Here is a 12,901-nt window from a genome sequence, read left to right as displayed (position 1 = left end):
AAAAAACTTCAGCTTATTTAGTGCTGAAGTTTTTACAAATGAACTAAATAACTTCAGCATCTTCTGCTGAAGTTTTTGAAAAAGTTTTATGACAAAACTACTGAATCCAGGACAAAAAAACTTCAGCTATTTTAGTGGGAGTTTTTACAAATGAACTAAATAACTTCATCATCTTTTGCTGAAATTTTTTAAAAAGTTTTATGACAAAACTAATGAATCCACGACAAAACTTCAGCTATTTTAGTGCTGAAGATTTTACAAATGAACTAAATAACTTCAGCATCTTCTGTTGAAGTTTTTGAAAAAGTTTTATGACAAAACTAATGAATCCAGGACAAAAAAACTTCAGCTATTTTAGTGCTGAAGTTTTTACAAATGAACTAAATAACTTCAGCATCTTTTGCTGAAGTTTTTGAAAAAGTTTTATGACAAAATTAATGAATCCAGGACAAAAAAACTTCTAGCTATTTTAGTGCTGAAATTTTTACAAATGAACTAAATAACTTCAGCATCTTATCCAGGACAAAAAAACTTCAGTCCCGTCTACTAGAATGCTGAAGTTTTGCGTGATTGCCTTTGCTACTTCAGCCCCGTATGCTGAAGTTACGTGAAAAAATGGGTACGCTTGCAATTTTTTTTACAAAGCGAGCACAAGTTAAAACGTGACCCAAAAAACGGGTATAGATGCAAATCTCCGAAAAAAAGGGAAAAGAATAACAAAGAAAAACGAGAGAGAGAGAGAGAGACCATACAAAATCTGGGTTTGGGCCTAAACTCCAAAGTTTGGGCTTATCGGTGACCAAGGGATAACTCAAAGGATTCATTGGATTAGAGAAAAACCCATGACAAAACCCTAAAATCAAGCTGTACGGAGGAACTTAAATGTTTTTGTGAACGCATTTGAGTCCATTCATTGTGTTCATTATTCCTAATTATAGTCTCCTCACACTTGAGTCCATTAATTGTTTTTGTAACTTCCATCTACGTAAATCCCAATACTTTTGACCATGCACTCTTATTCATACATCAATTACCAATTAGGATAAGTTCATTACGATCCATTCAAATTAAGAAGAATCTTCGGCAGTCTAATTTTTAGAATCACCATAATAGAAGTAAGGATAATTTGTATAGACTCGTAACTTAATATTTTATTTACACTATCATTTTATTTTTACCAATTAAAACAATTTATTTATTTTATCTTATTTTATTTTCTAAGCTAACAAGTTAGATTCAGTACAGACGATATTTATTTACATTATTAGTGTAAGAAATTTGTTTACACTCACATCATCTTCAACTGTTGTGACAAGTAATTTATCTTATTTTAAAATTACGAATTTCATATTTTAAGGAAACTTGGTAGATATCTTTTTGGTGACCAGATAGTGTACTTTATTATTATTATTTTTCTCGCATGGACGTTGTATACAGATTTAACTTCTTTTTTTGACGTTGTGGTATTTTTTTTTCCCGAGTCCAATAGAAGTGTGAATCTCATTTACATAACCAATGCATGCATGGATTGCTAGTGTAAACACACATAGAGAGCACACAATAAGTATATGTATGTGGTGTATGTAGATGTATTTTAGGATGAAGACATTCGTGTCCCACAATTAATCGTATCAACGTACAATAAATAGCGCATTTCTTTTCTACACTAATTCATATGTAAAACCCGTGGTCATTAATTAGAACCCATAATTTCTATACATTGTAACTCCCATAATCCACTCGCACGAACTCCAATTTATTTATCACTCATTTATTCTCCCTCTAATTCCAATTTATATACCCCCACTGACCTTTTCAATTTCTTAACTCTCTCTTCAGCCGCCATCTCTCCTGAAAAAAATTCCAATTATGGCTTCTCATGTTCTAACGCTGGAAAACCAAAATGATCAATTTGATTGGTTATATCCAGAACACCCTCCTTCTCCTTTCAGGTAAGTAACATAAACAAGTTAGTGTTATATTGGTGTGAACAATGTTAAAGCATCAAATGTGCATGCAAATTTGTGTTGAGCAAAAAATAAGAACTGAATATAGGTCTTTAATATATATATATATATATATATATATATATATATATATATATATATATATATATATATATATATATATTGTGTACTAACATTTATGTAATTCTTTCTTGTTTTGAATAGAACATGGCAACAACAAGATTCAAGAATATTGTCCAATGGAGGTTTATTCAACTTTGATCCCTTTCAATTTCTCAACGATCTTCCAAACAATGATTTACCATTTTTTGAGCTTAAAGAGTTGGAAGAAATATGTCAAGATTTGGGCACGTTAGACGTTAAACTACCTCCATTTCAAGAAGACATTCCGTTGAACTTGACATTTAGTCCTTTAGACGAATGTCAAAATGTGACAAGTGCTCGAAATGCAGTTCATATGCAGGATAAGAACTACTACGACTATACCGTTGGAGAAATAGAATTTAGTAGTGGAACTAATAATAAGGAGTTAATTAGGAAGCGAAATAATAATGGAAGGCATAAGAAGAGTGATACATTAGAATTGTATGAGATTCAAAGGTATTTTCATGTACCAATAAACAAAGCAGCCAAGGAATTGAGAGTTGGATTAACAGTGTTGAAGAAAAGATGTAGGGAACTTAATATCATGCGATGGCCTCATCGTAAGATTAAGAGTTTGCAGACTCTCATTGATAGCGTTAAGGTACGTGTTAAGGATAAAGTTTTTGTACTAATCAAGTTTTAATTTGTGGTTTATTAAGTTAATTATTGGTTGTTTGGTATAATATTTAATGCAGGAAATGGGACTGACAAGTGAAGTAGAGATGCTAGAAGAGCACCAAAGAATGCTAGAGAAAGTACCTGAAATGGAATTAACTGAAAGAACAAAGAAGCTGAGACAAACCTGCTTTAAGGCTAATTACAAGAAAAGAAGGGCAGCTATGGCTGCTTTTAGCTTTTAATTTCTTCTTTTATTCCCCTTAGATTAGTGTTTTAGGTTTTCTACCGGTTTAAGTTACTACGTTGGAATGATTTATTCTCTTTCTAATGCCTATAGGAGCTATTAAGAGAGCCTAATTTCAGATCAGGCCCTAATTAACCACAAAGTAGTACTACTAATGTTAATGTTAAATTCTAGTTATGTGGTATTTGATTTCTCTTTACATGTATTCATCTCTCTTGTACGAAACTCCTAATTAAAAGAGAGTTCTGCTAGCCAAGTCTCATTTCCTATTGAAGTGTCCATCAAGCCTGAAGAGTCGAAATAAAATATTACCTTAAAAGATAAAATTACTTTAATCTCAGATTAGTTTTGTTTTTGGGACATGATTTACGTCTTTGTTTCGCGTCATCATATATATTTGACAAAATTTAGAACATAATAAAGTAAATTAGTGCTTCTTTCTTCCCATTTTATGTGAATATGTTTGACTTTACACATTATTCAAGAGAAAGGACTTTTTGAAATTTGTAGTCTTTAAATAAGCTATTAACATGTATTTCATTCAGTGGCGAAGCTACACTATCGTTTGTAGGTTTGGCTGAACTTAGTAATTTTGGTTCAAATCTTTTATCTATTTTAAATGTCCATTGGATTAAATACAAATTAATTATATAGAACGCAACAACTTAAAAGGATTAGAATGCCAAAACCATAAACTTCATATCCTGGTTTCGCTTCTGATTTCTTCACTAAAGATTAAATGAGAAATTTAAAGTTTTATTTCCTAATGAAGAAATACTATTCTTTTTGGAACAGTCTAAATATTAAAATGTGAGACATAAATAGGAGCGGAAGAGAGGAGTAACAACAAACTATAGGTGATAAGAAGAAGAAAATTAAAGCAAAAATGAAAAAGTTTATACGGTGCATGTATGGTAATTTCATTGCTTGCGTCAGTAAATAAATAAGTTCCCACTTAAACGTTGCGTATAGCTAGCACCTATATACAATATACATAAGTTGTAAATACGTTGCACCAAAATACAGATTCATAATTCCATATACGAGCCCAGTACATAATCAAAGTCATTACATACTTAGTCACTAATTATCCATGTTAAGAGTCTACACGTGGAAGTAAAGCTGCCTTGTACGTGAACATTAATCAGAGAGCTCTCTGCGTTTTTGCCCGTCTCCATCTCCATGGGATCGCCTGCTTAAAGTTCTCGTATATTCCTCCCTGTAATTAATTTTCAATTAAAATGTAATAATATATTAATTTCAAATAGAGTATTTGACACTTAAATAAAACAAATTCAGTGTCAGTCTATAGCATCTGAAGTTTGGCTGATTTTTAGGTCAAATTAATCCACGAGTAATTTTACAAAAAATATCTAAAAAATAATTCTTTATTATTTGATTTGCACTGCGTATATAAGTAAAATATTGATTTTAGATATATAAAATCTATATTGAACACCCTTTGTCGGAATTTTTTTTCTACTTCTTAAGTTTGAACACCCTTGAAAATATTTCTGGCTTCGCCACTGGTTATATGACCATAACAAAATAATAAAAGTCTTATTTAGTAATTAAACAATTATCTTAAGAAAATAATCCATATTAATTAAACTTGATACGAGTTGGACGAGTTGAGCTATGACCCAAATTTCAATTCATCTTGACCTTGTCTATCTCAGCCCAGGTAATATTGACCGGCACATTTATTAACTTGGCTCATTTTAACCTACCCAAAATTAGTCCAACTGTCATTTGGCATCCCTAATTAACATGTAATCTATCTTTTAGGCCGAAGTAAAAGAGATTAAAAGACACTTACCAAAAGGTTGGAATTGGTACGAGAGAAACTCAAGAAACTCCCTTTCCTTCTAAACCTAAGGACTTTCTTTTCATGTGTATCAAAATCATAAGCACTCGAAGTATTACTGAGAGAACCTGAAAAGTCAAAATTGTCCTTGACAACGCCTCCTCTATTTTCCTTAAAGCTTTCCCACCTACAAGAACCTATTTGACATAATCTCATGTCCTTATTACTACTCAAGTCTAATTTCTTCTGCACTTCCATTTCTCCCACATAGGCTGTTCGAAACGACGAAAAAGATGGACCGATATAAGGTCCGTCCAGTACCGTCGTCGGCGAGGGCGTATTCGTAATTTTACCTTCATTCAACAGCCTAGGTGGCAAGTCTAGGCATCTTGCTACCTTTGACTGATCACTTGTAGATCTAATTGGTTTGCCTGGTGCTTCTTCCCATTGAAATGGGATTGAAACTGAAGGATGAATTGGTGGAGTAGATAGAGGAATATTATTATTTCTTGGTTTGTTTGGGAGTTTGGATAAAGAAAGTTTTGGAGTAGAATTAGAGGCCATTTTACATCATGTAAAATTCTACAAATTCATACCTCAATTCATATATTTGTAGGGGGAAAAAATGGGTCAAGCATGAAATTTGAGGAGGTGTTAATTAAAACGCTCCTCTGGCGCTTCTTATTCACGAGTAGAATAACGGATATGTGATTGTATAGTCTTTATTTAGCTTAACACTAATATGAGAAGTGGGTGGGACCATTTTGATTATTTAAAGTATGTGGGACCCAAAGGTTTTTTAATATGTTGAATTAGTCATAAGCACACAAAGGATAACGACTTTCAACGGTCATGCAAGTTAGTAGATAAGTCGGTAAAGAAACATAAACCGTTCGGCTAGTTAAACAAGGTGACATGAGACAAAGAAATAATAGTATTTTTATCTGACATATTTTTTTTATTCAGTCCCAAAAAAGTCATTTTTTTTATTTAAAAATAATTTATCTTTAACATTCCTATTTGCTCTTAATCAATTGATTTATAGGCACACAAATATCAATATTTTAATTTAGAACATAAATTTCAAAGGACTTTTTTTTAAACTCCATACAAAATCAAACGCGATACATAAATTGGAACGGAAGCAGTAATATACTATTAGTAATTAAAAGGTCATGGAGGTAAGGTTCGTATAACGGTGAAAGAAACACCTAGATGGCATTTCAAAACATAAGCCAACTTGAATGCCGGCTAGGCGCTTCTAATTAATGTATGATATTGCAGATGAGTAGTTTTTATCAGTGTAACAATATTAATGCAGGTTAGATGGATGAGTAATTTGATCAAGAAAACAAGTAACATGTCACAATGCAGGTTATATTACACCGACCGTGTATTTTCTTTTATTTTGTAAATTTTTAATAAAAAATTCTAAAATCATCAACAATTACCTTCAATTAAAACGATCTTAATTTTACATTCGTTGTCCCCATGTTAGACTCTGTATCTAGATGTCTTTGTAAGCCAATATACCAAATCAAGATTGGAATTGATTACTTATCACTTTCTAAATGATTAAAACTTATCCATATTTGATGTAAACTAATCAATGAATACAACTATATTTTTTATCACGCCCAAATATGCCTTATAAAAAGGACTAATCGGTCGTTGCAAATATAATCCGGTTTACAAGTCCGGAGTCGAATCCCACAGAGAACTAAGGCTTAGCTACAACTGTTCACTATCACCAAGAAGACAAGCTTGAACAATTCCTAACTTATAGATATTAAGATTTTTATGTCTAACTAATTAACTAACAAATTAAAGAAGTAAATTAACAACTAAAGATACTAAGGGTTAGAGACAAGATTAAGGAGGTCTAGAGTTATGATTTCACCTATTGTCGGAATCTTTTCCGCTACGTTTTCTATAAATTCGCCTAAGTATTTTCTACCGATCATGAGCGCTCTGAGTGTCGTAATTCTCTCCCGAGTAACTACCACAATTTACTAGACATATTCTCCCGAATTACGCTAGCTGGCATTAAGTACGCTCACTCGGATCGCACCAAGGTTTCGTTATCCCTAATCCCACCTTTAAACCATCCGTATTGATCCCTCATATACGTTAGGAGTGATGTTGTTCAACAACTACCTAAATATGCACTCTCTCCCGAGTAATACATAGTAAATAGGCACAGTCGATTGAGAGCTCTTCACCCAACCACAATAATAACGTAGTTGAACAAATAGAGAAAATACTACAACAAATCTATATTAACGTAACAGGAAAATCATCCTCCAATAGGTTCCATCAAAACCCTAGATAACAAATTAGCTATTCATAATAGTATGCATAATTACAATATTGGAATTCATAACCAATAATGGAAATAGGAAGAAGGAAGTGAAAAACTCGTAGAAGAATTCTCCGCATTGCTCCTAGTGTGTTCTTGCCTCCTTAGGTCGAATCCCCGGTCTTCTTAGCCTCCTTAGGTCTAAATTATGTCAAAAGCAGAGTTCGAAACCTAAATGTTGGGTTTTTGGACTCAAAATACATTTCTACTGCTAAAAAAAAGTTAAATTTCTATATATAACGCGGTATTATACAGCGCTATACTTTAACGGTGATTCTGTCGTTAAAGTATAGCGCGGCATAATACCGCATTATATATAGCGCTGTATAATATCGCGTTTACTTATTTGTGGGCCCACCAATTAGTCTCATGCGGTTAACTGACATAACAGTAATTCAAACATATATAGCGCGGTATTATACAGCGCAATACCTTTTTGTGGGCCCACCAATAAGTGTCATGCGGTTAACTAACATAACAATAATTCAAATTGGTATAACGCGGTGTAATACCACGCTATACATCAAAAAATTCAGCCCCCTCCCCCCCCCTCCCCCCCCCCCGGCTTAGTGCCTTGCCCCTTCATTTCAAGGGCGTTGAGATTTTATGAAAATCGCATTTCAAAAATATTTCTAACTTATACCGTTTCAAACTTTTCTTGCTTGTTATCAAGCATTTTTTATTAATGATCTGAATGAGACAAAATAGGGTTTCATTATTATTGGGTGGTTAGGTTGGTGAGCGGAGAATACACTCTGTGAGGTTAAGTTATCTCCACAATAGACAGTGTCATGTTAAATTGACGGCCGCTTAACAATTTAGAGTACGATATAAATTGGCTGATGTATCATTGTTACGTAAATAAAATGAGTGTTAAGAAAACGTTCGGCGAATCTTAAAGTAACGGTAGATATTCGTTTTGTGACTCCGCAGGGGTTTGCTTTTTATTCTGAGTTTAACGGTCGAAGATGATGAAACTCTTAGAGATTTTTTGCGGATTCCGGTTGGAATACAGGGAAATTTATTATGATTTAAATTGTTGGAAATGTACGTCAAGGTGAAAACGTTCCAAATAATGAGGTTGCGCATAGTAGGATAACCCCAGTCATCGGGCGGTTATTCTGGAGCAGTTTTTGCCGGACAGATTCCTGATGAAAGAGTTTTCCTTGATTTAAACTTATCACCACCGGCGAATGAGCAGCGAGGAAATAAATTTTTTCTCTCCTACTTTACATATCCACAAGACGACTGGTAAACTTCAATTTTTCTATGCTTTAACGATGTTTTTTTTTTTGTTGAATTGGATTTGTATTAACACTCCACAGGGGGTAACGTACCGTCCGAATATGAATTTTACAAGTTATGACCGCACTCCTTGTTGGAATATTGCGTAGTTTCTGACGTTGTTGGATCACGGTGGTCCATCCGGGAGTCATCACCAACAAGAAATATCCATCATGGAATGTTCAACACAGTACGACTTTGTAAGTTGAAGTGATATAGCTATATGTAAAGTATTTATTCAATTTGAGTAGGCTTATCATTTTGTTCTTTTGTGCCTAGTTTAAAAACGAGCAACTGATGGCCCTGACCTCACCAGTTGCCCGTGACGACGATTCACTCGCGATTTGGCAGATGCGCAGAGTCAGGAAGATAATAGTGATTATGACAACAATGCCGATGAGTCTGGAGATGACACAACCTTCCTTGACGAGGGTGATGATGACGGAGGAAGTGAATGTCGAACCCTGAGCTGACGAGGAAGCATGCTCCTCCACCTCCCGTTAGACCAAGAGTGTACGAGTCCCACGTGCCGTTTCATGAGCGGAATATTCCCTACCTTGATAATTTGCCAAGTATGCCGGATGTGGATGCCCTCACAAGGGATCTTGACGAAGTTCGGTCAGCAATGTGGGATGAGTCTAGACCAACGGTGCTGGCAAAGGGCATATATTTTCCCGATAAAGCTCGCCTAATCAGGGCTGTAAAAATCTACAGCGTAAAAGAGTGCCGTGAGATGATGGTAAAGGATTCAACTGCGGAGGTATACAAGGTTGTATGCCGTAGATACTTTATGGGTTGTAACTGGATGTTGCGTGCGAGCAAGAAGAAATCAGGGTTGTGGAAAGTGGGTAAATATATTAGCACCCACAGATGTGAAATGGACACATTCAATGATAATCACTTCAACTTGGATGTAGACTTGATTTCTCTTGTCTTGATTCCATACTTGGAAGTGTCCATTAGGTTCAAGATCAAAGAGTGTATTACAGCCGTCCACCAGGAAATATAGGCGTACTATAACCAAAAGAAAGGCATATCTCGGGTGCAAACGTGCATTTGAAATTATTTATAGTGACTGGGATAAGTCATTTTCATCTCTACCCAGGTACATGGCCGCACTGAAATACTTTAACCCCGGGACTGTTGTTGAATGGAGGCATGAGCGGAGTCTGGGAATTCCAAAATATATTTTCAACTATGTGTTCTGGTCATTTAAACTAGCAATTGATGGTTTTGTGCATTGACGTCCGGTAATTTCCATAGACGGTACTTATGTCTATGGAAAGTATGATATTAAGCTTTTGATCGCAGTTGCAGTAGATGCCAACAGACAAATATTTCCACTAGCTTTTGCCATTTGTGCCAATGAAAGCGAAGAGACGTGGACGCTTTTTTTGAACCACTTGTAGCAACACGTTATCAAACAACGTTCAAGTATTTGTCTAATATCTGATCGGCATGGTGGTATTTTAAGTTCTGTACGGTATTTGCCTGAATGGCAGGAACCCTATGCATACCACCGTTACTGTGTGAGGCACCTGAAGGCCAATTTCTAGAAGAAATATCCCGACAAGGCCTTGCATGATTTAATGTGGATGGCTGCAACTGAGCACCAGCAGTGCAAATTCACGAGGCGCATGGAAGCGATCCGGCAGTTAGACGAAAGAGCCTATACTTGGCTGATGGGACATGAGCTTCACAAGTGGACATTGCATGCTGATGGTGGCAGACGATGGGGAGCCTTGACTACAAATGTGTCGGAGTCATTCAACGGCTTATTGAAGTCTGCACGTGGATTGCCTGTCACTGCCATGGTCCGGATGACATTCAAACAGATTGCGGAGAGGTTTGTTAAAAGGCATAGAGCTGCATTGGAATTAATGGACAGGGGTGTTCAATTTATGCCAATACCTATGAGAAGATTTGATAAATATAGGAGGAGAGCATATTGACATTCATATTTACAGTATGATCACGACCGGGGTGTTTTTGAAGTTCGCACTGCTATCCGCGGACACTAGGGGAATAATCTACAAACTGTGAGCCAGCAGGTTGTGTTCATGTGGGACATGGACCATCTACCACATGTCGTGCGCATATGCCATGAAGTGCTTTCTACAAGTTGGTTTCGGGGCAACCAACTATGTGGATAGGCAATACAGTGTTGCTGCATACGTAAACACATATAGTGGGCAGTTGCAGCCATTAGATATTGAGCATTATTGGCCGCCGGAACCATTTAAAATATTGTGTAACAAGGACTATTTGCGCAAGCTGAAAGTGCAAAAGAGAACGAGTATACGGAACCAAATAGATGTTGGTGATATCGTTTATGCGCGTAAATGTGGCATATGCTCGCAAACAGGACACGACCGTCGTAAATGTCCTTCAGCTGGTCTGGGTGGTGGTGGTAATCCAGCTCTTGGTCCAAGTTCATCTAGTGTACCCAACTATCGAGGATACACCTAGTGTTTTATTTTCGTAATATTTTTTGTAATAAGTGTCTCTACTTGTTTATGTTGCAATTTCTATCAAATAAAATTATGTTTCACAGTCTTGTTACACCTTCTTATCTAACATGACCTTTTGAATTGGGATGATGATATGATAGTTCCAACATTCAACTTATTGGTGTTAGTAAAGAAGACCAATATGAAGATTGAAATTTCATAACATAATACTTGAAGAGAAAAAAGCACAACAACCATAACTAAAGCAACATACATGAAAATAAAAGATAATAAAAGGATAAATCAAGACAAAGTTGTTTTTTGTTTCAGAAAAATCAATATGTATAGCGCGGTTAAATACTACGTTTTGTGTGTTGTTTTGTCGATCTGAAAATCTGACAGACTGCGAAAAAGCTGTTTTTGTTTCAGAAAAATCAATATGTATAGCGCGGTTAAATACTACGTTTTATGTGTTGTCTTGTTGGTCTTAAAAGCTAATTGGCTGCGAAAAAGCTGTTTTGCTTAAGAAAAATCAATATGTATAGCGCGGTTAAATACTATGTTCTGTGTGTTGTCTTGTCGGTCTGAAAAGCTGACCGACTGCGAAAAAGCTATTTCGTTTCAGAAAAAGTCAATATGTATAGCGCGGTTAAATACTACATTTTGTGTGTTGTCTTGCCTATAAATAATGGGCGCATTCTAGTTATTTTCTGCAATTTCCACAGGCGCCCCGCGCCCCGCGCCGCTCCACGCGCCTTGGTAGTGGAAATTCCGAAAAATGCAACACACGAAAGTTGTAGCCCTTTCAAAAAGCTTTCTAACGATATATTCTGTAGCCCAAACGGAGTTCTGAGCGAAAAGTTATGTGCATTTTACTAGACAATACGCCGTATGCCCGCTCGATTCTTCGTTTTGTTCTTAACTATCATCCGTTGATCCCCGTACACGATCTCGGCTTGATTCCTTGGGCTTTTACTCAGACTTCAAAGCTCCAAAGCACTTGAGTTCATTCCATTACATAGCTCGTAATCACTCCTACAAGGCATAAAATACACCATTAGTGCAAAACACTAGCGATTAAAGCTCAAACTCAATTAAAGTGCAGTACATTAGAGTGTAAAATAAGCGACTAAAATACACAATTATAGCCTATCATCACATTTTCGTATGCATATTTATTACCTGTTCTGGTAGCTATTTAGACAAAATATTAAATCAACTGCTATTTTTTTATTTGGTCGTCGTCTTTATGGATTTAGTAGTTGTTAGAGAGCTAATATAATTAACTCCATTTCTATGCTTTTTAATTGCAAATCTTTCTTAGGTTTATTATGCACAAGAAGCATATCTCGACATTTTTGTTTTCTCTATAAGATTTGATAAATGAATCACAGCTATCAAAATTCACACCTAATAAAAGATGTTTCAAAAAGAGGAGACACGAGAAGATGCCCCAAGCCATTCAGGACACCCATTGCACATGAAAAGACCAGAAATCTGTTCCCAGCCTTATTACTTTAGCCATCTACCCTGACTCACATTACTATTGTTTGGTCACATCTCAGTTGCCACAATGAAATCGCTCTACCATTTATTTATTTCTCATCCAAACAAGCTGTTATTATTATAACTTACAAATGAAAAACGCAATGCTTAATTTGGTCCCTCTGCATTTATTCTACTCGACCCGAAGAAGAAAAGACTGGTCACAACAGATACCTAGATGTAGGTAAAAATAGCACAGTATAGCCAGTTTTCGGACTGGTCAATCAAAAATAGCCAGCGTTTACCAAGTCAATAAAAAATAGCCACTATTTTGCTGTAATAGAGACCGGTCCAGCATAATATACTGGAGTTCGGTGCACTTGTGTATGAACTCCAGCATATTATGCTGGACCGATATACTTTGCTGGCTCCAGTATAATATACTTGAGACTGGAGCACCGGTGCTCCAAACTCCAGTATATTATACTGGACCAGTATACTTGCTGGAACTCCAGTATATTATGCTGGAGTTCTAGTGTACTT

The 12,901-nt window shown here is 35.7% G+C and overlaps 2 protein-coding genes across 2 annotated transcripts; one reads left to right on the top strand and one right to left on the bottom strand.

Annotated features, from left to right (window-relative positions):
* On the top strand, nt 1,870-3,149 carry LOC109231494 (protein RKD2). The gene is made up of 3 exons (XM_019397153.1): nt 1,870-1,952; nt 2,172-2,712; nt 2,807-3,149. The coding sequence occupies exons 1-3, from the start codon at nt 1,870-1,872 to the stop codon at nt 2,969-2,971; spliced, it is 789 nt and encodes a 262-aa protein (XP_019252698.1). The 3' UTR covers nt 2,972-3,149.
* LOC109231777 (uncharacterized protein At4g00950) lies at nt 3,883-5,501 on the bottom strand. The gene is made up of 2 exons (XM_019397409.1): nt 4,793-5,501; nt 3,883-4,192 (listed from the first exon to the last, which is right to left on the bottom strand). Exons 1-2 carry the CDS (start codon nt 5,342-5,344, stop codon nt 4,118-4,120), a joined length of 627 nt encoding a protein of 208 aa, XP_019252954.1. The 5' UTR covers nt 5,345-5,501; the 3' UTR covers nt 3,883-4,117.

This window comes from Nicotiana attenuata, chromosome 8 (genome assembly GCF_001879085.1).
Source record: "Nicotiana attenuata strain UT chromosome 8, NIATTr2, whole genome shotgun sequence".
Classification (NCBI taxonomy): domain Eukaryota; kingdom Viridiplantae; phylum Streptophyta; class Magnoliopsida; order Solanales; family Solanaceae; genus Nicotiana; species Nicotiana attenuata.
The sequence above is the reverse complement of the archived record's forward strand: the minus strand, read 5'-3'. Positions and strand labels throughout refer to the sequence as shown.

Bases quoted from the DNA above. Each gene is read 5' to 3' on its own strand.
- LOC109231494 (XM_019397153.1), top strand. From the start codon at position 1,870: ATGGCTTCTCATGTTCTAACGCTGGAAAACCAAAATGATCAATTTGAT. The intron at 1,953-2,171 runs GTAAGTAACATA...TGTTTTGAATAG, and splicing joins CACCCTCCTTCTCCTTTCAG to AACATGGCAACAACAAGATT. The intron at 2,713-2,806 runs GTACGTGTTAAG...TATTTAATGCAG, and splicing joins CTCTCATTGATAGCGTTAAG to GAAATGGGACTGACAAGTGA.
- LOC109231777 (XM_019397409.1), bottom strand. From the start codon at position 5,344: ATGGCCTCTAATTCTACTCCAAAACTTTCTTTATCCAAACTCCCAAAC. The intron at 4,193-4,792 runs GTAAGTGTCTTT...AATTAATTACAG, and splicing joins GTACCAATTCCAACCTTTTG to GGAGGAATATACGAGAACTT.